The sequence below is a fragment of the Dendropsophus ebraccatus genome, chromosome 15 (assembly GCF_027789765.1).
Source record: "Dendropsophus ebraccatus isolate aDenEbr1 chromosome 15, aDenEbr1.pat, whole genome shotgun sequence".
NCBI lineage: Eukaryota > Metazoa > Chordata > Amphibia > Anura > Hylidae > Dendropsophus > Dendropsophus ebraccatus.
Genome location: NC_091468.1, coordinates 58,067,136 through 58,093,197, shown reverse-complemented (window position 1 = coordinate 58,093,197; position 26,062 = coordinate 58,067,136). Strand labels below are relative to the sequence as shown.

The following is a 26,062-nucleotide window of genomic DNA, read 5'->3' as shown; positions in this document are numbered from 1 at the left end:
CCGGCACCCTTTAGCCCCTTCCTCCTCCTAATCCTCTCTGAAGCCCCGCCCTCATCATCATCCTCTTTGGGACCCCACACTGTCCGGCCTCTTCCTCATAATGCTCTTTGGGACCTATCACTTTCCAGGTCCTTTATTACTCTCATTCACAATTATTATCAAGATACGGTGACAATTAAAATAATAAATGGTTCTGCTGGCATCAGTAATAGACAGTGCTCCACTCACGCCACCGAGAGGCCAGTACAGGTACCACAGGCTGCTCAGATGAATGCTGGGAGTAAGAATACACAAAAGGCTGTCAGGGCATAATGGGAGTTGTAAGGTGGAGCAGCTGGAAAGTCACAGACTGGGGAAAATGATAGGTTGAATACATCAAGGCTGCCAGGACATGATGAGAGTTGTAGTGCTGCGGCAGCTAAAGAGTTACAGGCTGAGGAATAGGATGCACAGGTGAAATATACCAAAGGCTGTCCGGGCATGATAGGAGTATTAGTGTTACAGCAAATAGGGAGGGAATCATAAATTGGGAAATAGGATGCACCGGGGGGTATACACATAGTTTCATAGTGCATGATGGGAGTTGTAGGGCTTCAGCAGCCGCATGTCCAGAACAGACACGTCCAGTTATCAGACATTTTCCTGATCCCAGATATCAGCTGTGGCAGTGACCGGATTGAGTTCTGCCATTCAGCTGATCGGGTATGTTGGAAAAGGATGGTACATGATCTGTGAAATCCACTGAAGGTACACAGCACCATCTACAGGCCAGAGGCAACACCGTTCACCATCGCATGTTGCATTTCTCTGTCATCACTTTGTGTGGCCGGAGGTCGCTGTCACTCCAGAAGTCTCTGTGTCACATCCCTCCGGCACAATGGGGCAGAGAAAAAGAAAACCCTTCAATAGAATGTTACAGGATGAGTCAGAGAGGGGAGACTTGTCCAACATCCTCTGCTCCACCACAAAGAGCAGTGACATATCTACAGTCCAACAAAATAGCAGAAACTGCTGCCGATCCCAGCACAGGATTCTGCTGCACAACTTTACTTGTGTCCTACACTATAGATAACGCTGAAGGAGCAGAAACCCCAGATTAGCAATTAGCTTCACAGCAAGCAGTAAGTGAGATTCCTGGCTTCTCCAGCTATTATACTGACATCTAGTGGGCAATAGTCAAACTGAAATTTCATAATAATTTTGCAAATAATAATAATAAGATGACAAATCAGAGAAAATCTGGTAAAGACAAGGAAGAAAGAGGACAAAGGTTATAACAACGGTGATAGTGATGGTACTAGTGACAGTGATGATGATGGTGACGATGACAGAGATGATTATGCTGATATTGTTAAAGCTGTTCTCTGGGTCCCAGTGTCCAGAGGTATCCTTCCAGCACTTTCCATCAGAGAGACAGCTATATAGACATACAGAGTTGTGGGGCTCCCAAGAGACCACGGGGATAGTTGTACTGCAGTAACCTTGGTGTTAGCTAGGGCAGGTGGTAGTATACCTCTTCAGCTCTTGTCACAGTGTGTTATGTGCCCTCCCTGGGTATCAGACACATGCCTGTTAAAGGTTTGTGTAGGTGTAGTGTAAGGAACTACAGAGTCCAACAAGTAGTTAAATAGGTGCAAAATTTTATTGTATTTTATTGTAGAAATTTCTTAAATTATATGTTAGAACAATTCTTTTAAATAAGGTGCAGAATATACAGTTGAGGTCCAGCCCGAGGGTATTCTTCAGTTATGGCCGGGATGGGGTGGTTATGGACAGCGGAGCTCACTTACCTACCCCGTTCCAGAGTCGGGTCCCGGATCGCGCCGCCCGGTACATCCGGCCGGAGAATGGCTGAGCTGCCTTGAGACGTCACGTCTCATGCGGCAGCTCACACCAGGAAACGGCCAGGGGACGGGTGTACCGGGCGGCGCGATCCGGGACCCGGCGCTGGAACGGGGTAGGTAAGTGACTTCCGCCGTCCATAACCACCCCATCCCCAGCCAAGATCAGACTCGGTTGACATGGCTTGATCAAAGTACCTGCATCCACGGGTATGAACATCTGCCTAATGCTGTCTGTGGGCACTGAGTGACACAGATCTAGGAACACAGCCCTAACCTAGTTGGTAAAGCTTGCTGTCGGGAAGACTTCAAAGGAAACCTAGCACATTGCAGCAGAGTTCTCGGTTTTATTTGCTCTCATCTAATTGCCGTTGTAGACTCCTGTCAATTTATGTGGATGAGAATATAAAATAGCCCCCTAGCGTGGATAGGATTCTCATTTTACTGGCCTACAGCAGCCTCATCACAGGAAATACTAGCCTGACATGGCTAGGGTCCAGGTACTTGAGAAATATGATTAGTCTCTGAAAATAAAGACCCCGTACATGGGTTCTGGCCGCCGGGCCAGGCCCTGAAAAGTACAGCGGCAGGAACATACTCATACAAGAGCATCTCTCGCTCTTGAAATACACTGAATAGACACACACCAGCAAGCTCTATTTCCCATTACCTTCACTGGGACAGACATTGCAGCACCACTCTGCCACATGACACAGCACTACTACTCCCAGCTAGCCCACAACATAACACTCATTATCCCAATGGGTACCCTAGGTAGACAGTAGAGATGAGCGCAACTCAAGTCCAATCATTCTACATTTGAATACTGATGGCTGGAGAAGTTAGATGCAGCCCTAGGGAGTTTGGGTAAACATTTGGTTGTTTCCCAGACTCCCTAGGGCTGCATCCAACTTCTCCAGCCATCGTTATTGGACTCTAACATGCTCGAATTGCGCTCATCTCTAATAGACAGGTATAAGATACACTGATAGATAATTTGCTCTGTGTTTTGTCACTCCGTTCCCCAAAACAGATGACAGTAGCGAGCCGGCGAGGTGTCAAGCACAATATGGCGGCCATCTCGCAGTGCGGTTTGCTCAGATGTTGAGGTATATTTACAGGCATAAAATATTCAGAGACAACGCGTTCTGTGCTCGTCTGTTTGACACGTCAGATTTTCTCCATCTGTGAGCGGAATGATCCGGGTTGGGAATTGGTTTGCGCTCGCCATACGGCTCTCAGTGTCTATCTAAAAAGAATTAAATTGTAAACTGATGCAGTAAGATGGCGGAGAGAAGACTGGAGCAAGTGGGGGGGGGGAGGGAACAGCTTCTGTCCTGGCTGCACGGTCCGCCTCCTGCGCCAGATGATACTGCCAGGTACAGTAACCACTAATAGTGACACTGTTGGGAGAGTCTCCACTGATTCTTCAATGCTCCTCTCTCTATCCCCAGTAGTGGTCAGACCTCCTGTCCTGTATGCGAGTGGACAGGGGTCACATGGGCTCTGACCGGTCTGCAGGGCCCCATACACAGCAGTATTGCAGCATTTTGCTTTACAGCAGCAGCTCCTCTGTGGTACAGGACCAGACGGACTAACCTCCACCCCACACACACATCAATGAACATTGTGTCCCATGTCAGTCCCTAGTTTTCCTATGTCTGAGCACTTTTGCTACATACTGGGGACAAGTAACACAACCCGCTGGTAATAATTTAGGGCTCTATTTCACGGGACAATTCTCGTGCAAAAAAATTGTTATATTCTTCGAATTTAAATAACTGTTTTGTGTGAATGCAGGCAACGATCGAAAAATTGTGTGTATTTTGAGCTGAACATAAAATCTTTGTTGATCGTTCCCTGTAATTCCACATTTGTTCGCTAATGGTTCAGTGTAAGGCTAGGTTCACACTGCGTTTTTGCAATCTGTTTTTTTCATCCGTTTTTTTGCAAAAAACGGATGAAAAAAACGAATGCATTTGTTTGCATCCATTTTGATCTGTTTTTCCATTGACTTCCATTGTAAAAAAAAAAAACAGATCAAAAGGGATCCGTTTTTTTTTTACGGACACAAAAACGTACCTGACACTACTTTTGTGTCCGTTAAAAAAAAATGGATCCCTTTTTTTTTACAATGGAAGTCAATGGAAAAACAGATCAAAACAGATGCACACAAATGCATCCGTTTTTTTCATCTGTTTTTCATCGGGTTTTTTTTATTTTTTGCAAAAAACGGATGAAAAAAACGGATTGAAAAAAATGCAGTTTGAACTTAGCCTTATTCCGTTTTGTTTGTTTAGGCTAGGTTCACACTGCGTTTTTGCAATCGTTTTTTTTATCCGTTTTTTGCAAGAAAAAAAGCGGATGCAAAAACGGATGCATTTGTGTGCATACGTTTTGATCCATATTTCCATTGACTTCCATTGTAAAAAAAAAAGCTGGATCAAAACGGATCCGTTTTTTTTTTTTACGGACATAAAAACATAGCTGACACTACTTTTGTGTCCGTCAAAAAAAAACATCTGTTATGATCCAGTTTTTTTTACAATGGAAACCAATGGAAAAATAGATCAAAACGGATGTACACAAAAGCATCCCTTTTTTTTATCTGTTCTTTTGCAAAAAACGGATTGCAAAAACGCAGTGTGAACCTAGCCTATTTTGCTGGGGTCAGATGAGGTAAATGATCATAGTAATGATAGTAACAAACAACTATCATTCTGTGTAATATGGTGAACGATTTCAGGCAGCTATTGTTTGCGATCGTTTATCGTTAAAAATAACTTTGTCTAATAGGACCCTTAGAGCTCAGCAGCACAGAGGAAGCCAGGAGGTGGAGCAGTGCCATCTCTGGGATTACTATGTGGAGTATACGGTTCCTTACGTTTCATTTTTACATCTGATTTTGACAATGAAATGTGAGGCTTGGGCCCCATCTGGTGGATGAGGCTAGATATGGTAGAGACATCTGATAACCCAGAGTCCTCAGGATTCACAGAAGTTCTAGATGATCCCAAAGCTTTATTATCCATTATTATCCAAGTCGTCCAAAGCGGAATGCTCTACATTTGACTTTCAGCGAGAAGTTGTTTTCCAGGAATTTCTATGGCTGCATCCAACTTCTCCAGCTGCCAGGAGTCCTATTAAAAGCATTTGGGTTTGGACGAACCCTAAACGTTGGGCAAGTTTACTCATCACTAACCATGACCCATGTAGTCTCCTGTGACACTAACTCATCACCAATAAGAATTATCATTGTCCTAACAGTTCCACTCTGTATCCTCTTGGTTCTGATTCCCCTGTGTATACTGCAGGTTCCAGATCATTAATGTATTCTGCTGGTTCCTCTGTGTATGATGTAGGTTCCAGTTCCTATGTGTATCCTGTAGGTTCCGGTTCCTCTGTATATCCAGTAGGTTCTGGTTCCTCTGTGTATCCTGCTGTTTCTTCTGTGTGTTATGTAGGTTCCAGTTCCTCGGTGTATGCTCAAGGTTCTGGTTCCTCTGTGTATCCTGCTGGTTATGGTTCCTCTGTGAATCCTGCAGGTTCATGTGTGTTTCATGTAGGTTCCGTTTCCTATGTGTATCCAATAGGTTCCGGTTCCTCTGTGTATCCTGTAGGTTCCGGTTCCTCTGTTTATTCAGTAGGTTCCGGGTTCCTCTGTGTATCCTGCTGTTTCCTGTGTGTTATGTAGGTTCCAGTTTCTCTGTGTATGTATTAGTTTCTGGTTCCTCTGTGTATCCTGCTGGTTGCTCTGTGTATCATTTAGGTTCTGGTTCCTCTGTGTATCCTGCTGGTTCCTCTGAGTATTATGTGGGTTCCGGTTCTTCTGTTTATGCTCTAGGTTCTGGTTCCTGTGTGTATCCTGCTGGTTCCACTGTGTTTCCAGTTCCTTGGTGTATCCTCCCGACTCCATTTCCTCGGTGTATCATGTAGGTTCTGGTTCCTCTGTGTATCCTGCTGGTTCCTCTGTGTATCCTGTAGGTTCTGAATTCTCTGTGTATCCTGCTGGTTCATCTGTGTATCCTGTAGGTTCTGGTTCCTCTGTGTATCCTGCTGGTTCCTCTGTTTATCATGTAGGCTCTGGTTCCTCTGTGTATACTGCTGGTTCCTCTGTGTATCCTGTAGGTTCTGATTCCTCTGTGTATCCTGCAGGTTCTGGTTCCTCTATGTATCCTGCTGGTTCCTTTGTGTATCCTGTAGGTTTCGGTTCCTCTGTATATGCTGCAGGTTCTGGTACCTCTGTATATCCTGCTGGTTCCTCTGTGTATCATGTAGGTTCCGGTTCCTATGTGTATCCTGCTGGTTCCTCTGTGTATCATGTAGGCTCTGGTTCCTCTGTGTATCCTGCTGGTTCCTCTGTGTATCATGTAGGCTCTGGTTCCTCTATGTATCCTGCTGGTTCCTCTGTGTATCCTGCTGGTTCCTCTGTGTATCATATAGGCTCTGGTTCCTCTGTGTATCCTGCTGGTTCCTATGTTTATCCTGTAGGTTTCGGTTCCTCTGTATATGCTGCAGGTTCTGGATCTTCAGGTTGCCTGATAATCGGATGTCTTCCAGTCTAGGTGACCACCATGTAATATGAGACGTCACATGAAGATTTGTCCAGAGAGAATGTGAAATCTATCTTAATATAAAGGGAAACACTGCTCACACTGCTATTCAGGGTTACTGGAAAGCTGGGCAATTACCCCTGTATCAGTGAGATAGCCGGCCTGTACAGACAGACATAAGTTACCAGTTTATAGGCGCAGATACCCAAACACTGACCCCTTACACCTCACTCCACCAGGGTTACATCAGTATTAGATATTTTACTGTCTCAGAAGCCCAACAATGTCCAGGGATTACATCACCACCCTTTTTATCCAGAGGCTCTGTCATCTGATGGTTGCTGGTCACAATACACAGAATTCTCTCTTCAGCTTCTTCATGAGGGATCTCAGAACCTCCAAACATTGTGCTGGGAGTTGTAGCCTCAGTGGAGGTCTACTAGGAGCCGACCACAGCCCTGAAGCATGATGGGAGCTGTAGTTCCAGAGTTCCAACTGCCAATAGTAAACATGGCGGCCGTGGTAGTCAACTTCCTGTCTAAGCCTTGTCAGCTTGCCCTTCACAAACATGGCGGCCGCTATGGATTAGCTGTATAGCTGCATGCCCTCCACAAACATGGCGGCCGCTGCTTCAGGCTCCGCCCCCCGGCACATACGTGGCCTTTCCAGTGTGAGCTGAGGAGAAGTGTCCAGGAGTGAGGATGGCGAGGAAGAAGCGAGAGAAGCTGAGTGTGGCCAAGGAGGTGAGGAGGCGGATAGCGGCGGGGGATTGGCCGGGGACCCGATAACCCAGCGCTCGTGTCTCCTGCAGATAGACAGCATGGAGGAGCGGCTGGAGACATGCAGGAACGGCCTGGAGGACGTGCGGTACCGGCTGCGGAGAGAAGAGCTGACAGAGGACGGAAGGTGAGCGGAGGACGGACTGGAGATAAGCAAGAGGGGGGCAGAGGATGTTCTGGGGATAGGGATAAAGTGGGGGAGGGGCAAAGAAGAGGATGGGAGGGGCGTGTCATGTGATAAGCAGGACAGGGGCGTGGCATGTGATAAGCAGGGGAGGGGCAAATAAGAGGATGGGGGCGCTTGGCATGTGATAAGCAGGGGAAGGACAAGGAATAAACAGAGGGAGATAGGTGGAAAGGGCGGGGGATGGGTGGTGGAGGGACAGGGGGGCTTGAGAGGACGGCATGAGAACAATGCGGGGCATGTTTCGGTCAGTGATTGGCTGTGCAATTACTCCCCATGGTTCAGAACAATTAGAAGGCGCTCTGCTCCACCAGGATCGGCACTGCGGGTATAAGCATGGCTTATTCATCAGACTATTGAACATCCTATTTAAAGGGCTATTCTTTCATAGGATAGTGGGTTAGTGCCAGTTTACAGGGGATGTGACTGAAAGGGGACCGGAGTCTTTGGTATGAATGGAGTGATGAGTCCTGTGTGTGCCGCTGATCCATGCATTGTCTATGGAGATTGCTGATTGTTGTAGTCGCCTACACCCAGCAGCTTCCATTAACAATGAATGGACTAGGGGCACGTACAAGACTCACCACGCCATGTAAAGTGACTGTACCACCAGGCCCAGGCTGAAGCACTGGAGGCAGGCCAACCCACCCTTAGTGGGAGGAAACCCTATCCCCTCTATGATAGGGCGGGGCTGGGGTTTCTGGGTCAGCCCGCCTCCAGTGCTTCAGCCTGGGCCTGGTGGTACAGTCACTTTAACATTCTAACCTTTTAACAAAAATTTTTATTAAAGTGTATTGCCCCCCAAAAGTCATACAAATCCCCAATATACACTTATTACGGGAAATGCTTATAAAGTGCTTTTTTCCCTGCACTTACTACTGCATCAAGGCTTCACTTCCTGGATAACATGGTGATGTCACTTCCTGGATAACCTGGTGATGTCACTTCCTGGATAACCTGGTGATGTCACTTCCTGGATAACATGGTGATGTCACTTCCTGGATAACATGGTGATGTCACGCCCTGACTCCCAGAGCTGTGCGGGCTGTGGCTGCTGGAGAGGATGATGGCAGGGGGACACTGAGGGACACTGGGCACTGGAGGGACACTGAGCATCCCTCTGCCATCATCCTCTCCAGCAGCCACAGCCCGTACAGCTCTGGGAGTCGAGGCGCGAAATCACCATTTTTACCCAGGAAGTGACATCACCATTTTTACCCAGGAAGTGACATCACCATTTTTACCCAGGAAGTGACATCACCATTTTATCCAGGAAGTGACATCATCATTTTATCCAGGAAGTGACATCATCATTTTATCCAGGAAGTGACATCATTTTATCCAGGAAGTGAAGCCTTGATAAAAAAAAATTGTGAAATCCTCCTTTAAGTGTCGCTTGAGGGGGGGGGCTTTTTAAAGCCCATTGCAATAGTAAGCCAGAATCCTGACTTTTCAGACCCTCCCTCTTTATTTCTGGCTGCACCACCAGGACACGCGAGTGACATCTATGTTTTGTTTTTTTAAGGAAGTCATTAGAAAAGGAGGAAAATTCTCTGACCAACAAGATGTCTCATTATGGTAAGTAGTGGGCAGGACTTTTGTAGGCCTGGGGACGGGGCATGAGTCTTAGGAAAGTACGGGTGAGGTATGGCAGTGTAAGGGAGGGGCTTAAGCATGGCATAGTATTAGGACAGTAGTGGGCAGGACATGACATTAAAAAGCAGGGGGCTTGGGCATGGCTCAGTATCAGGACAGGAGGGGGCGGGGTGTGACACAGAATAGTATCAGGACAGGAGGGGGTGGGGGCGTGACACAGGATAGTATCAGGACAGGAGGGGGTGGGACATGACACAGGATGGTATCAGGACAGGAGGGGGTGGGGCATGACACAGGATGGTATCAGGACAGGAGGGGGTGGGGCATGACACAGGATAGTACCAGGACAGGAGGGGGTGGGACATGACACAGGATGGTATCAGGACAGGAGGGGGTGGGGCATGACACAGGATGGTATCAGGACAGGAGGGGGTGGGGCATGACACAGGATAGTACCAGGACAGGAGGGGGTGGGGCATGACACAGGATAGTACCAGGACAGGAGGGGGTGGGGCATGACACAGGATAGTATCAGGACAGGAGGGGGTGGGGCATGACACAGGATAGTATCAGGACCGGAGGGGTGGAGTGTGACAGTATTATTGCAGGACAGGAGGTGGGCAGGGTTTATCGGTGTGGCCTCAGGGCCGCAGTTTGGTCAGGGGTATTATATTATGGTGGTAGTTTTGGAATCATCTGGCTGCTGCGTTTTCTCTGCAGAGAAGGAGCTGAAATCCCTCCGACACGAGAACCGTAAGAACGCCATGGTGTCCTTTGCCCTCTTCTTCCTCATTGTGCTGTTGTATTACTGCTGGACCATGTGACCTGCGGAGCAGATTCCGGCCATCACCACAATCCAGACCCCCCACCCAGTAGGAGACGCCATCCTGGCATATTACCCAGTCACTAGGGCACCTGGGAGAGCTGTCCTGCCTGCTGACGGGCTCCGTTCTGACCTCATGCTGCTGCTGTTTCCACCACTATGATGACAGAGCTGAATGTTTTGTTTTCTTACATTTGTATAAAAAAGAAATAAAAACCTTTTGCAGCCCTTCATTCACGACCTTCTCCTCCGTCTGGATGACTCTCCGCCCCCCACCATTATACGAGAGCCGTCATCCTGCGCTCCAGGCCCTGCCCGGTGTGTACACCCGCTATAGTCACTCTTGCTGGTCAGGTCCCCACTGTAACCCATTCTAGTGGTGAAACAGGAGGCTCAGGATGAGCTAAGGGATGTGTCCCTGATATAGACACCTGAATTGCCCTGGATTACACTGGTGTTCCTCCAATCATGTGATTCCATCAGTATTTTTTGAAAACTACAACTCTCCATAACAGTAGGATTATATGCAGAAACATGTGCAGAACACATGTTATATATACACAGCATAGCTCTGCAGTATACACAGATGGCACTGCTGCACATATATATATACATATATATATATATATACATACATGGACATTATATATACACTCACAGCATCGCTCTGCAGTATATATAAACAATGCACTGCTGCGCACACAGTATACATAGCATCATACATAGCTCAGTAGTATATACACACAGCACTGCTGCACATATGATATAAATACACACATTGCACAGCTGCACACATAGTATATATACAAAGCATCACTGCATTACACACAGTATATATACACAGCATTGCTCTGTGGTATATACACATGGCACTACTGCACACATATATACACACAATACACAGCTGCACACATTATATACACACAGCATCGCTCTGCAGGATATACACAGCACTGCTGCACACACATATATACACAGCATCACTGCAGTATATACACACGGCAGTGCTGCACACATTATATATTCACGCACATTATATATAAACACACACAGCATCACTGCAGTATATACACCCGGCACTGCTGCACACATTATATATACACGCATTATATATATATATATATATATATATATATACACTCACCGGCCACTTTATTAGGTACACCTGTCCAACTGCACGCTGCCACTTAATTTCTAATCAGCCAATCACATGGCGGCAACTCAGTGCATTTAGGCATGTAGACATGGTCAAGACAATCTCCTGCAGTTCAAACCGAGCATCAGTATGGGGAAGAAAGGTGATTTGAGGCCTTTGAACGTGGCATGGTTGTTGGTGCCAGAAGGGCTGGTCTGAGTATTTCAGAAACTGCTGATCTACTGGGATTTTCACACACAACCATCTCTAGGGTTTACAGAGAATGGTCCGAAAAAGAAAAACCATCCAGTGAGCGGCAGTTCTGTGGGCGGAAATGCCTTGTTGATGCCAGAGGTCTGAGGAGAATGGGCAGACTGGTTCGAGCTGATAGAAAGGCAACAGTGACTCAAATAGCCAACCGTTACAACCAAGGTAGGCAGAAGAGCATCTCTGAATGCACAGTACCTCCAACTTTGAGGCAGATGGGCTACAGCAGCAGAAGACCACACCGGGTGCCACTCCGCTCAGCTAAGAACAGGAAACTGAGGCTACAATTTACACAAGCTCATCGAAATTGGACAGTAGAAGATTGGAAAAACGTTGCCTGGTCTGATGAGTCTCGATTTCTGCTGCGACATTCGGATGGTAGGGTCAGAATTTGGCGTCAACAACATGAAAGCATGGATCCATCCTGCCTTGTACCAACGGTTCAGGCTGGTGGTGGTGGTGTCATGGTGTGGGGAATATTTTCTTGGCACTCTTTGGGCCCCTTGGTACCAATTGAGCATCGTTGCAACGCCACAGCCTACCTGAGTATTGTTGCTGACCATGTCCATCCCTTTATGACCACAATGTACCCAATATCTGATGGCTACTTTCAGCAGGATAATGCGCCATGTCATAAAGCTAGAATCATCTCAGACTGGTTTCTTGAACATGACAATGAGTTCACTGTACTCCAATGGTCTCCACAGTCACCAGATCTCAATCCAATAGAGCATCTTTGGGATGTGGTGGAACGGGAGATTCGCATCATGGATGTGCAGCCGACAAATCTGCGGCAATTGTGTGATGCCATCTTGTCAATATGGACCAAAATCTCTGAGGAAGCTTCCAGCACCTTGTTGTATCTATGCCACGAAGAATTGAGGCAGTTCTGAAGGCAAAAGGGGGTCCAACCCGTTACTAGCATGGTGTACCTAATAAAGTGGCCGGTGAGTGTATATATATATATACATACACACACACACAGCATCGCTCTGCAGGATATACACCCGGCACTGCTGCACATATTATATATACACACACATATATATATATATATATATATATATATATATATATATATATATGTATATATTGTGAGACACTGAAGGGGTTAATCCTGGATGGTCACTATGTTTCGCCTGTGTTCAGCTATTACACCTACTAGGACTGAGGGAAGTTCATGTCTCACTATCTGAGACATGGAAAAACCAGGGATGTGAGGGGATCTCCAGCAAAGGTAGTTGCTGGTGATGTATTGATAAAGTGTGTTTAGGCCTGGTTTTAGGAATGGATGGCAGGCTTGGTAGTGGGGCTGTCCATTCCACTTCCTCCACTCCAGATATTGTTTTGGTGTCAGACGCCACAGGTGCTGAGACTGGATCAGCAGCAGCTCCATATAGTGTTGCAGAGCCATGGACAGAGAGAGCTGGAAGGCTGCAGCCTCAGGAGAAGCCATATACCTGACCAAGGTAAAACACTGGACTGTATATAATGTTATGTTCGTGCGACTGCAGCGAGTCGTAGCGTATAGACAGGGCCGTCTTCTGTTTAGTTAGTGCTGGACAAGCAGAGGTTATTTTGTGTTATGCCTAAAGCCAAGGCTGTTTATTTGTTTTCTTGTATTGGAGAATAAACGCAGGCAAAGCCTGTACTTGGACTTCATTGGTTTGAGCCTGTTGACTGCTGTTCACACTGCAATCCTGCACTCTACTGAGCAAATCCTCCCACAATATATATACACACACCCGGCACTGCTGCACATATTTATTTATTTATATATATATATATATATATATATATATATAACACACACACACACAGCATTGCTCTACAGGATATACACCCGGCACTGCTGCACACATTATATATATATATATATATATATATATATATATATATATATATATATATATATACACACACACGCACATTATATATACATACACACAGCATCGCTCTGCAGGATATACACCCGGCACTGCTGCACACATTATTTATATATATATATATATATATATACACACACGCACATTATATATACATACACACAGCATCACTCTGCAGGATATACACCTGGCACTGCTGCACACATACACACAATGCATTGCTGCACGCAGTATATGTACATAGCCTCACTCTTCATTATACACACAGTATATATACACAGCATTGCTCTGAAGTGTATATACACTCTGCACTGCTGCACACATATATACACAATGTATAGCTGCACACAGTATATATACACAGCATCGCTCTGCAGTATATAGTAGACAGGTAGCAACCAATTACAGCCCATTCGGAGAATTTACAGCTGAGCTGGGATTGGTTACTATTTGAGACACAAATATGTTGGATTTTTGTCTCATTAATAAATATGAGTCATTAGATATACACACAGGGGTACATTTATCATTATGCGCCCCCGCCCGTACGCCATGGCAGCCATAGGCCCCGCTTACCTGGTGGGCGGGCAGGAGGTGTGGCCTTCTCACCCTTAATTATCATGGTTGATAACCACCAATGGTTATCGACACTGGAGCAATGGAAGAAGGCACCTGGTCTGATGGAACACAATCTCCATCATGTGGATGGCCGGTTCCTGTGCATCACTTACACTATGTGCACTTTTTTCCATCAATAGAGAAGGAAGAGTAGAAGATCGTTGAGTGCCGCATTGTGTATTTCTACATGAAGATCCTATGATGACTTAGGGTACACTATGGAAAATAGGTGGAAATTCCAGGCGGAATCCACTCAGAATTCTGCCTGCCTCAGTGTCTCAATATAAGTATAGGAAGCCTTCACTCTCTGCGGCTCTCCACTGATATAATGGACAAGTCCATTCTTTCAGCAGAGAGCCGTGGCACCGTATATTTGGAACATGAAACACTGAGGCAGATGGAATTCCAAGCGGAGTCCGCAGCAGGGATTTTGCCTATTTTCCACAGTGTGCACATACCCTAAGTGTGAATATGGCCTTAGGGGAAGGTTCCTGATCTCATGGAGCTCTACAGTAGAAGATACATCAGATGCTGTGAGAATGTTCGCTCCCCAATCCAACTCCAGCAGAACATGGCCGCTGTGTTCACTTACACCAGGCACCGGGACCCTGTCATATCCACACTGACGATGAGGAGGATGAGGGAGCACACTGTCTAGAATGAGGCCTGTCTGGCTTTATTATTATTTCGAGTAATGATGTACCTGCTGTACCTGCAGATGGAAAACCTTGAAGACAAGTGTGAACAGCGTCCACATCAGCCTGTGTGCAGTTGGCTCAGTCGCCTACCAGATATCAGCTCAGGAAATCGACGTATATTTTCTTCTTTTTAATAATTTTTGACTTAAAAGGGGAAGTGTCACCAGAAAACAGACAATCCTTTAAAATAAAGCTCTTTAGTTACATTTTTTTTTTTTTTTGGCCATAAGCTGATAAGTTTATGTACTGTCACATCTCTGCAGTCTCTTCCTTATCATCACAGGGAGGATTACACCAGACCATTCACAATAGCCGATGGTGGCAGCTCAACCTCCTCCTCCCGACACAGGTCATAGAGCATGTAACAATCTTCCAAGTCAACACGGGATGGTCGCAGCTCAGCCACCTCCTCCTCCGTGCGCTGATTATTATTACTAGTTTTGCACTAGAGAACCACAGACGGGGCAATAGAGAATAGCAACGTAGGATGGCAGACAGTGAATGTAAATACATTGCTATAAGATCTATACCAGGGATGGGGAACCTTCAGCCCTCCAGCTGTTGCAAAACTACAATTCCCATCATGCCTCGGCAGCCGAAGCTTTAGCTTCGGCTGCCTAGGCCTGATGGGAATTGTAGTTTTGCAACAGCTGAAGGGCTGAAGGTTCCCCATCCATGATCTATACGGATCCCCCCTACAGAAGGAGGCGCAATAGTCTTGTGTTATATCCAAACTCTAGTGCTTTATTGCCATGGGAGTGCAGTGTGCTCCCAATGACATGGGTACAAGGCAAACCATGCATTACATCACACGCCAATAGGACCAGGAACAGGACAATGAAGCTTAAATGTGAGTACAGGGATGCCCTTCCCCACCTCAGCACCCAGATCTTCTATCTTAGTCCAATGGTGATGATAGAGTCACAGGAGGCTTATAGGGGGGGGGTTACCCCTGAACACTTTGATCTCCTGCTCTCGGCTCTAGCGATGCAGGACGGGCAACTATATGTAATATGGAGAGGAAAAACCTCCTGAAACTCAACAAACCTAAATACCGGGAGCTAGAAGAAAATATATCCAATGTCTGTCGTCTGCAGTGCAACAAGTGTCTCTTCAATGACGTAGACAGGAGGAGGGGCGGCAGTCGCCAAGGCCCCTCCCCTTCATTCAGGCCTCCAGTCTCTGACAGCCGCCCCGGCTCTGAACCCGCAGGAGAGCAGCCGATGATGAAGAGGTCGCCGTGCATCCTGGGTCTTGTGGTTCCCTCCATGACGTTACTACCTTTCCTCTCTACTCCCAGAGGACGAGGGCTGATGCATCCGGATGAAGTGCAGGACGGCGTCTTTGGAGAGCTTGTCTGTGTTGGGATCTTGCTTCTGGGACTCGTGGATCTGCACCCCCTCACCCCACTCCCAGAAAAGACGCTCTGAGTAGCAGACGCTGTGAGATGGGACACAAGAGTGGTGATGAGGAAATGGAGGACTCGCCTTAAAGTGTCACTGTCGTTTAATTTTTTTTTTTTTGCAGAAATCAATAGAAACTTTGTAATTGGGTTTGTTAGCTATCTCCTCTGAAGTCAGCACTGACCTCTCTGACCTCTGAATACCGGCTTTCACACAGTTCCCGCTGTGTAATCCTTTGTTCTCTGCTGGTGACTAATCTCCCTCCTTCCTCCTTATCAGGAAATCTCGACTCTTTTACATTAGTCGGGCCTGTCTGTTCTATGGAGAGGGCTCCATCGATTAGACAGGCCTGACTGATGTAAAAGAGTCGAGATTTCCTGATAATGAGCAGTGAATGAGAGAGAGATGAGAGGGGGGGGGCTGGACTATTGATTTCTGCAAAAAAAATTAAACAGTGAAACTGTAATGTATTCCTTCAAGGGGTTATCCAGGATAATTGAGAAGCATCTGATTAACATGGGGTCTGACCTCTGTCACTCCCAATGATTATAGGAATGGGGGTCCTTCTTCCTCAGGTGAGTGGAGCGCTGGTCAAGCACATGTGCAGCTTCACTTACTATGGGATTGCTGCAGATCACTAAAATCCATATTTGAGATGATGGAAAGACAGTGTGAATGCTCAACCACCGCTTCCTCACTCCAGGAACACCTCAGGTCTCGTAATTGGTGCCGGTCCCAGCAGACGGACCATCACTGATCAGATACCCATCACTTATCCTGTGTATAGGTCATAATGGCGGAATCCCCCCTTAAAGGGGATTCGACATTCAGTAAATACATAACTTTTTAACACATTTCCTTCCAATACTCAGTTTCAGGATCAATGTTTGCTCTTCACACATTGGAACTTTCTTGTTTACATCCAAAAGCTGCAAGTCCTGACCCCCCTATGGGTTCTATCACCCAAACTGAAAGCATTATAGATCACAGACTCTTATGACTGATCCCTATGATGCTGTCAGTTCAGGTCATTAGACTCATGGTCAGGCCAGGGCTTGCAGCTGTAATGTGTAATGCTGTATACTGAGCATGTGGTCAGTGCAGGGAACGTGGGCGCCATCATACACACAAGGGGGCGCTCACTGCTCCAGACTTACTGAAACGGTGCAATGGATTCGACCGGGACCTCATAACTGGACTTATGGGTCTTGATGTTGTAGAAGTATTTGCGGTTGTGACTCTTACTAAAAGCCATGGTCCAGGGATCTGCAGGAGGACAGAGGGTGGAGGTTATGGTGGGGAGGGGGGGAGGTACTGTTGGGTGGGGTTGCTGGATAATATGCAGGCTATGGTTTGGCAGGGGGATACTGCATATAATTAGGTAGAGGGGTTTAGTTATTCAGCAGCTATGGCATAGCCTGCACTCACCATTCATAGTCTTCACAATGTACAGTCCAGATGGCACAAAGTGACGGTCATCTCTGCCGGTGTAGGAAAGTCGTGGCATCCCACCAGAGCTTTTGATAATCTTCATCTCCAACCTAAGGCAGAGTACATGAGATAAAAGAGACATGAAGCATAAGGGCCAGAAAGACATTTCATATTTGAAGGAGATGCAAGTCTTCCCTGTGTGGGAAACCTAAGATTACCTCAAGAAGATCTTCTGGATCTCCTCCAGTCGGTACACTTCCTTCACCCTGTTGGAGAAGAGCAAGAGATTTTTAAAAAGCGGTCTACTTGCTGTCAGTTAAAAGAAGCACTCGCTATTAAAGGGGTTGTCCTAACTTGTAAAGGCCCTATTCCACGGAACGATTATCAACTGTTACAGTCGATAATCGTCATGTCGGCTGATCGTAGCAGTCGTTTGTATTTCAACATGTTGATTAAAAAAACGACTCATATAGCAGCGATACGCTGCCGTCGCTCCGTGGAATAGGAGCGCTGGCAGCAGACGCTGCTATATGCTATGGGCTGCCTGGACGATCTAGTGATCACCCGGGTAGCCCCCCCGCAGCTCCCCGTGCCGCCCCCCCCCCCCCCCCCCCGGACTCACCCGCTTGCTGCCAACGCGTGGAATAGCAGCGGTAATGAGCACAGCGGACAGTGCTCGTTTGATCCTCCAGTCGGCCCTTGAAATAGGGCCTTAAGGTATTCCATATCTCAAGGTCCTCGCTCTAGTGATCACGGGGGCCCATACACCTCTTGACAGGAGATGACTTTGCGAGTTTTGACTTTAATCAGTTATCTGCTGGTTAACTCACCGGATGGGGTTCATATCCGGGCGACTGGGTTTGGAGACGGCCTTTACAAACTTTTCAGCCAGCTGTATCCTAAGGGTAAAGAGGACACATTACTACCCCCATCATCCTCTACATCCATAGATGCTGGAGGAAATCTGAGTTGCTTTTCCTGCATTCTGGATGTTGTGGTATTTTACTTAATGTAATATATGACGCTCCTTGTTCTCTAAACTCTATGTCTGCAATTCAGTGACTCAAGGGACTTACCTCTGGTTGAAGTGCTGTGGTCGGACGTCCATACCGTTCAGGAACAGGACGTCCAGGATGTGAATGGCGCTGATCTTTCTCTGTGCCTTCCCCTGCAATAAAGATAAGAGCCTTTAAATTGCAGGACAACCGACATGGACACCACCACAGCTCTACTGTACCGATGAAGGGGCATGGGAGTCACATGGTTGTCACCCAGCTTTACTGGCCAAAGTCAGAAAAATGTGAACAAATTTGCAGAAGAGAGAAAGAACTTTTATTTCCTAAGACTTCTGACTCTTTTAGCATTAGATTTCCCCTTCACCTCGCCTTTCAGCTCATGCACGATCTCCACGGACAGCAGGGTGTCTCTGGGCAGCTCTGTTTTTATGTCCAGTTTAGTCCAGCGGTCAGAAGGACGGCCACCCCAGGTGTAGATCTGAGACCTCTGCAGAGACAGTAACAACAATGGTTAAAGCGTAACTATAAAATATTTTGACCATTCAGTTTTAGTTAGCTTAGGTCATGATAAGAATTTTTGCAATACACATTAATAACCTAAAATGAACAGTTTTTTAGATACATAAAGCCAAAGGTCCCCTCAGAGCTCTCTTTGCCTCTGAGTTAATTCTGCATTCCTGCTGGAAACGCCCCCTCACTGCAGACCGGACAGCAGCATCAGATAACAGCCCTGACACACACATAAACAAACCCTCCTCCCCCCTCCCCCCCTCCTAGCAGCACGTTCTACCCCCTCCCCTCACAGAGGTGACTAAGCAGAGCTGAGGGTGTTGTGTGTGAGGAGCAGCGCAGGGGAAGAGCTGGATGGAGGGACAAGTGTATCCAGTGCAACCATGACTCCAATGTACTGCATGAGGGAGAGTGGGTGAGTCACTGAGGGGAGGACTACAAGTCCCAGCACAACACAGCTGTAGTCCTTCCATAGTACATATAACACTCACTATCAGATGTCTGCAGCAGGTGCCCCCACCTCCATGGCTGACATTATCCTACAATGTAATGAGAGCAGATGACTATCTAATCCCACTGTGTGATACCATCTGCTAGCGCTCTGTATCTAATCTTATTGTGTGATACTGTATGCTGGGGCTGTATCTGATCCCGATGTGTATGATACCTCTGCTAAGGTGCTGGTCAGTGAATGGAGGTCCCAGCCAGGGAGATGAGGGAGAGGCCACGCCCACATTCTCTCAGCCAGAAGAAAAATTCATTTATTCTTCTGAGCCAAACAACTGGGGATATCTCAGCGAGTGTACATGCTATCAACACAGTTTAGGGTTCTTTTTAAAGGGTAAAATGTGGGCTTTTTATTTGAGAAATTTAATTTTTTGGCTACTGAAATTATAGTTACGCTTTAAATAAAACACACAGCACAGTATATACAGTACAAGTGCTCACACTATGTCCTTGACCATAAGGTGAATAGTCACCCAGTGTTGTAAGACTACAAACCTAATGCAGGGGTGTACGACTATAGAACAGAGACGTCTTACCCCCATTCCTAAGAGGAACTTCTGCTCACTCCCAGACACCATGCACCTGTAGTCCAGCACGTGGCTCAACTTCTCTAATGTCTTGACCGTCAGGGGAGTCGGCTTATAGCTGTACATGTCAATGTCCCGGCTCTAGTAACAGAAGGACAGACACCATGTTCCTCAGATTCTTATATAAGGACATTGTAAGATGGAGACACACACACAGCACAGGCAGCACCTGGATGAGATGGAAGAACTTGGTCTTGGGGTCAGTATTAGTTGGGGCCACACGGGCCTGGTCAGGAATCTGCAAGAAGAAAGAGGATTCATTCACTGCAGGATCTACTGGAGAGACATGTCAAATGATCAGTCGGGGTCTGGATGTTAAAACAACCACAATCATTAGAGAACAAGATGAGAGGAGGGCACAGCTGAGTGCTTCACTCCCCGGCCCCATAGATTTATAAGTGAGCTGGTAGAGAGCATTGTGTGACATGCACAATAAAGCTACAGAATAGAAAATTGTTGACATTTTTAATGCACGTCTGCCCCAACACCGCAGCAATCTGATATACACCTGATAACGTCATGGGGTCACAGGCAACGTCTCAAGGATTGGCCATATACTTGGAAGTATAGCTTAGCAGAAACTTCCTTATTTCCACATCTGAGAGAACTTTATAAGCATTAAAATATACTGACATCAGAGTACTGGTGTGTGACCTGACATCATGATACTGCTGTGCTGATATACTACAGCGTATATATATACTCACCCCCCACAACTTCAGACACTCCTTACGTAGGTCTGCCTGGTGGGGCTCACTCAGGGTTCTGCCAAATAAATACATGAGAACACATAAGAAAACCTAAAGACTTCATTCCCTGCATCACAAATAGCGCCCCACGTTACATCCATATAGCCTGACAGGTTCATAAACAAAATGTACATAGCTGGCTGTCCCGCTGATTTTATTAGAGATGTGACTATACACTGCTCCTGGCTGTCCTGCTGGTAGCATCCTAGATAGAGCTGTATACTGCTCCTGGCTGTCCTGCTGGTAATATCATAGATATAGCTGTATACTGCTCCTGGCTGTCCTGCTGGTACTATCCTAGATAGAGCTGTATACTGCTCCCAGCTGTCCTGTTGGTACTATCATAGATATAGCTATATACTGCTCCCAGCTGTCAGAAAGACTTCTACTTACGAGTCTTGGACGAAGGCGTGGATTTTAGCCAAAGCTTTGATCTGAACCTCACAATGACTGCAAGAGAAGAAAGAAAGAAAAACAAGTCACTTCATGTTACCATATAGAAGTACCTAGTTCTGTTCCCACAGCTGAGGTCTTGTTACTATGTATCGGTCCTGCTCGCACAGCTGAGGTCTTGTTACTATGTATTAGTCCTGCTCGCACAGCTGAGGTCTTGTTACTATGTATTAGTCCTGCTCGCACAGCTGAGGTCTTGTTACTATGTATTAGTCCTGCTCGCACAGCTGAGGTCTTGTTACTATTTATTAGTCCTGCTCGCACAGCTGAGGTCTTGTTACTATGTATTAGTCCTGCTCCCACAGCTGAGGTCTTGTTACTATGTATTAGTCCTGCTCGCACAGCTGAGGTCTTGTTACTATGTATTAGTCCTGCTCGCACAGCTGAGGTCTTGTTACTATGTATTAGTCCTGCTCGCACAGCTGAGGTCTTGTTACTATGTATTAGTCCTGCTCGCACAGCTGAGGTCTTGTTACTATGTATTAGTCCTGCTTGCACAGCTGAGGTCTTGTTACTATATATCAGTCCTGCTCGCACAGCTGAGGTCTTGTTACTATGTATCAGTCCTGCTCGCACAGCTAAGGTCTTGTTACCATGTATTAGTCCTGCTCGCACAGCTGAGGTCTTGTTACTATGTGTCAGTCCTGCTCACACTGCTGAGGTCTTGTTACTACGTATCAGTCCTGCTCACACTGCTGAGGTCTTGTTACTATGTATCAGTCCTACTCACACAGCTGAGGTCTTGTTACTATGTATCAGTCCTACTCACACAGCTGAGGTCAAGGCAAAGAACAAAGAGAATCCTCCCTGAATACCAGGAGTCCTCACCTCTCATTGGAGCGCACCATGTAGTCATAGAACTGCCGGTCACCTCTCAGCACCTCCAGCGGAACCACCAGATTCACATCTTGTTCAGAGTTACGCAGCTGGTTCAGACGCAGATTGACGGTAAACAAGTAGTTGCGTACGTCTTCTGTGCCAACCTTCAGGCCTCGGCCCACAATGTACCTGGGGAGAGGGAGACATGGACGATGTACCAGTAAGACAAAACTTCACTACCCTTTTTTCATAATAATAACATCAAGATCAGAATAGTGAGTGCAGCACAATGGAGTGGACTATTCATAAGGAATTTTAAGAATAAACATCATCACATTTAATGTCAGGTTCTCTTCATAGCACAGAAATTAAAAGAGAACCAATTAGATCCTTGGGCCTCACATCCTGACTCTGGGACCTGACAGATCAGGAGAACAGATTCAATTAGCTAAAATTTTACTTTAATTCCTGCCCTGCACTGAGACTGTCAATCAAGAGTGACCAGCAGGAGGGGCAGGGGGCAGTGTGACTGGTAGGGAGTGTGGGAGTAGCTGCTGTGACTGGAAGCCATCCCCTCTCCTCCCCTGTAACTGGATGGCAGTCACAGTCAGCTGAGAGCCAAGGAAAACTTTGAAGAATACTGTTCTCCTAACCTGGCAGGTCTCTGGGCTGGTATATGATTATCGCTCTTTAATTATTGGGAGATGGGGGGGGGCAGTTGGGGTCTGATACCATAATAACAATAGAGAAGAACAACAAATAAAATAAATCAGCTCTCCTCGATGACCCACCGTGTCCCTGGTTGCTCACCTTTCTGAGTTCGCTGGCCGGCTGGTTACTGGCTTAAAGAGAGAGACACGATCAAAACAGCAATACAGCAGGTAGATGAGACCCACACTGAACGGGGTGAACAAGTCAAAGGTCTTACAGATGAAATGTCCTCCTGTAATAGTCAAAAGAAATCAGGTAAGAAACTAATTAGATAGATAGATAGATAGATAGATAGATAGACAGACTGGTTCACCTGTTCTGACCACAGAAAGTCCCACCAAGAACTGGCAGAGCAGCAGCTGTTTGCTCAGTATCTCCTGGATGTTCTCCTGTCCCTCCACAGAGAATCCCTGGAAGAAGAAGGACACATCCTTATAGACAAGCAGAGACAAAGCTAAGACCGAAACAACTAGCCATCACTGGTGGTGCTTTTAATTTCAGGACATGGCACTGATGGTCCCTCTTACGTACCCCATCTGCCATCATAAAATGCACCCCCTTGTGGTCTGTATTGTCCATGACAAAGTTGCGAAAGGCAGTGATGTTCTCTGGGCGAGTGACATCCCCGTCCCCATCCACCCCTCCTTCACCTGCAATGCAAAAACATGAAAAACGTTCTTACACTGTGTCCAGGCTGGACAATACTCTTCTGTCCTGATAGTTTGCTACATTGTGTCAGTTCAGGTGAAAGTTCTCAGTCTATAATACAGACTATTCGGCATTGTTACAGTGCTGAGGTCCCAAGTTAGTTCACATCCCACCAAGAGCAACATCTGCCAGAATATACTGTATGTTCCCCTTGTGTTCCCAAGGGTCTTCCACACTCCAAGAAGCATAATTGTCATCCAATAAAATTAGTCTCAGTGTGGTCTCTGTACTGCACTGAGGACTATGCTGGTGCCATACCAACAATAGAAATAAATACAGAACAGCATCTAGACTGGAATCATTGGCAGCAAAAGCAGAAAATGATAAGGAAGTAAAACAGAATGATGGGAATACGATGGCATAACACTCCGCATATCCATAGAGCTCCATCTGCCACCAGCTACATGACTTCAGATCCTGACCTCTACCGTCAAAGAATATATGAAGTAGTGTTCTGCTTTATTACCTTGGAGTATCCCCTATTACAGAAACACAAGATTTACCATAATAAGGTTCAAAGAGTTCGCTAGATGCGGAATAGAAGTCTTCAAGTTTGAAGTCATTGGGTCCTTTAAGGGTCATACCAAACCCCTTGGCGTGCCACTTCTTCCTCCATAAGACATACTCTGAAAAGCCACCAGGGCCGGCACAAACATCCGCAAAGTAAAGCAACTCAGAGTCTCGATCCTTAAGCAGTGGTTTCTGAAAAACAAGATGGAAGAGGTAAAAATTGTGACCACAGGAAAACAAGATATGAAAGGGTAAAATACACTCACCACCAAATATGTAATAGATCAGAATGTCAGAGACATGTAAACCATAATACACAGCCCTCCACAACACATATCCTGTACTACACTCACTATTCTGCTGGTGGGGTCACTGTATACATACATTACTGATCCTGAGTTACATCCTGTATTATACTCCAGAGCTGCACTCACTATTCTGCTGGTGGGGTCACTGTGTATATACATTACTTCTTCTGTATTATACTGCAGAGCAGCACTCACTATTCTGCTGGTGTGGTCACTCTGCTGCCTGTTCTCCAGTTTAGCACAGAGAGATGTAGCTCACAGAGAGGTATTGGGTTGCAGAGTCAATATCTGCCATCTGGCAAATTCTGTGCACTTGCCCTATTCTACTCAGCAGAGCTTGTGCCCGGAACTTGCTTGGCGTAGGTTCTTGTCTTCAGGGCTGTGGAGTGGGTAAGCCGCAGCTCCGACTCAAACTCCGACTCCTGAATTTTATCAGGACCGACTCCAACTCCTGCTGCTTCATAAATGGCCGGTCATATACCAGGGGAGTTATATATCACACTGGCTCAGCAGCTTCTCCCTAATGTCCTACATGATCCTGGGGCGACTTCTAAGGGAATAAAGGAATACTGTATATAAAGCAGATTCTCCTGTGTGTGCAGTGGATGCAGCCAGTCTCCAGCCTCCATGTCCTGAACAACTCACAACTAGACTAGATGGAGCAGGTGATCTTTTCCGGCTGACAGTCTTCTATGTTTCTAACTAAATATTCACTATACCCACAGAAACACTGCTAACAATGCCAGATACCTGTACTATAGGATGTCACACACAGTGACATAGAGGGGTCACACACAGTGACATAGAGGGGTCACACATAGTGATATAGAGAGGGGTCACACATAGTGATAACCCCACACTGAGGACAGAGGTTACTGCTACACTACTTATGTCTTCTCCTATTACACAGGATATCTCCATATTACACTGCTGCTCATATACAATCCTCCAGCATCCAGGAAGAGAACAGCACAGATCTCCCCCCACACAATGGACTCTTCCAGCTCAGAAACAAACTGCCAAATAGTGACCGACAACTTTTCCATGACCCCCTTATGTAATAGGGCCAGTGTCCATTAGAATGTTGCTCATAATATATATTCATGAGCAAAACTTGTTAAATTCATATCAAAATTCAATTCTAAATTTTTTAAAGATTTTTTTAAAGCTGGAGTCGGTACATTTTTTTCCGACTCCAACTCCGACTAGCTCCGACTCAAGAGTCCAACTCCAGCCAAAACTAGCTCCGACTCCGACTCGACGACTCCGACAACACAGCCCTGCTTTTCTTGGCAACCTGTTCCCCGGGTGTGAGCTGCGTCTCTCCGCACTAAACAGGAACCTTTTAAGGGCCTGACTATAGCAAGAAAATTAGGTCCTCACCCCCTGAGAGTCTTTGGGGTTAGTAAACATGTAGTCAAACACGTGGTCGATATTGGCCATCTTCATTGCAGCCCTGCAGAAGAGAGGACATAAATGTAAACCTCAATAGCAGGACAGAATACACAAAGTGATTGTAGGCGACACTTCATTAGTTCAGACACTGTCAACAATTTATTTGTATGAAATATGGTTAAAGTGTCACCGTCGTTTCATTTTTTTTTTTGCAGATATCAATAGTCCAGGCGAAACTTTGTGATTGGGTTTATTAGGCAAATATGCCATTATCTGCATTCAAAAAGCCTTTTCCCAGGTCCCCCCCCTCCCTCCTCGCTCTCATTCACTGCTCATTATCAGGAAATCTCGACTCTTTTACACCAGTCAGGCTCTGTGTAACCTATGGAGAGGGGAGGAGGGAGATTAGTCGCCAGCAGAGAGCAGAGAACAAAGGATTACACAGCGGGACGTGTGTAAAAAAAGCGGTATTCAGAGGTTAGAGAGGTCAGTGTCGACTGTCAGAGAGGATAGCCTGGTGATGTAGCTGTAAATTAACTCTTTGTTGTCCTGTTTTGGTGCCTCATCTCTCTCTC

General features: G+C 46.3%; 2 protein-coding genes across 5 annotated transcripts in view; one reads left to right on the top strand and one right to left on the bottom strand.

Annotated features, from left to right (window-relative positions):
* Positions 1-7,028: 7,028 nt before the first annotated feature.
* Positions 7,029-10,009, top strand: CCDC167 (coiled-coil domain containing 167). Its single transcript, XM_069954710.1, has 4 exons — positions 7,029-7,137; positions 7,206-7,300; positions 8,883-8,935; positions 9,674-10,009. Exons 1-4 carry the CDS (start codon positions 7,096-7,098, stop codon positions 9,775-9,777), a joined length of 294 nt encoding a protein of 97 aa, XP_069810811.1. The 5' UTR covers positions 7,029-7,095; the 3' UTR covers positions 9,778-10,009.
* A 5,089-nt stretch (positions 10,010-15,098) lies between these two features.
* Positions 15,099-26,062, bottom strand: part of CMTR1 (cap methyltransferase 1) — a 27,192-nt gene continuing 16,228 nt past the window's right edge. For all 4 annotated transcript variants that reach the window (XM_069954593.1, XM_069954591.1, XM_069954590.1 and 1 more), the window contains exons 9-25: positions 25,476-25,548; positions 23,778-23,976; positions 23,098-23,216; positions 22,880-22,976; positions 22,666-22,798; positions 21,865-22,044; positions 20,977-21,033; positions 20,542-20,599; positions 20,004-20,072; positions 19,784-19,915; positions 18,595-18,717; positions 18,291-18,382; positions 18,045-18,113; positions 17,433-17,480; positions 17,212-17,324; positions 16,941-17,049; positions 15,099-15,820 (exon numbers count right to left, since the gene is read on the bottom strand). In XM_069954593.1, the coding sequence (XP_069810694.1) occupies positions 15,658-15,820; positions 16,941-17,049; positions 17,212-17,324; positions 17,433-17,480; positions 18,045-18,113; positions 18,291-18,382; positions 18,595-18,717; positions 19,784-19,915; positions 20,004-20,072; positions 20,542-20,599; positions 20,977-21,033; positions 21,865-22,044; positions 22,666-22,798; positions 22,880-22,976; positions 23,098-23,216; positions 23,778-23,976; positions 25,476-25,548 (1,834 nt within the window). In that variant the 3' untranslated portion in view covers positions 15,099-15,657. The remainder of the gene's footprint in view (positions 15,821-16,940; positions 17,050-17,211; positions 17,325-17,432; positions 17,481-18,044; positions 18,114-18,290; positions 18,383-18,594; positions 18,718-19,783; positions 19,916-20,003; positions 20,073-20,541; positions 20,600-20,976; positions 21,034-21,864; positions 22,045-22,665; positions 22,799-22,879; positions 22,977-23,097; positions 23,217-23,777; positions 23,977-25,475; positions 25,549-26,062) is intronic.

What these genes read in the sequence shown, in the direction of transcription:
- CCDC167 (XM_069954710.1), top strand. Translation starts at nt 7,096, where the DNA reads ATGGCGAGGAAGAAGCGAGAGAAGCTGAGTGTGGCCAAGGAG. An exon ending in AGCTGAGTGTGGCCAAGGAG is followed by an intron (nt 7,138 to 7,205) that starts GTGAGGAGGCGG and finishes TGTCTCCTGCAG; the next exon opens with ATAGACAGCATGGAGGAGCG. An exon ending in GAGCTGACAGAGGACGGAAG is followed by an intron (nt 7,301 to 8,882) that starts GTGAGCGGAGGA and finishes TGTTTTTTTAAG; the next exon opens with GAAGTCATTAGAAAAGGAGG.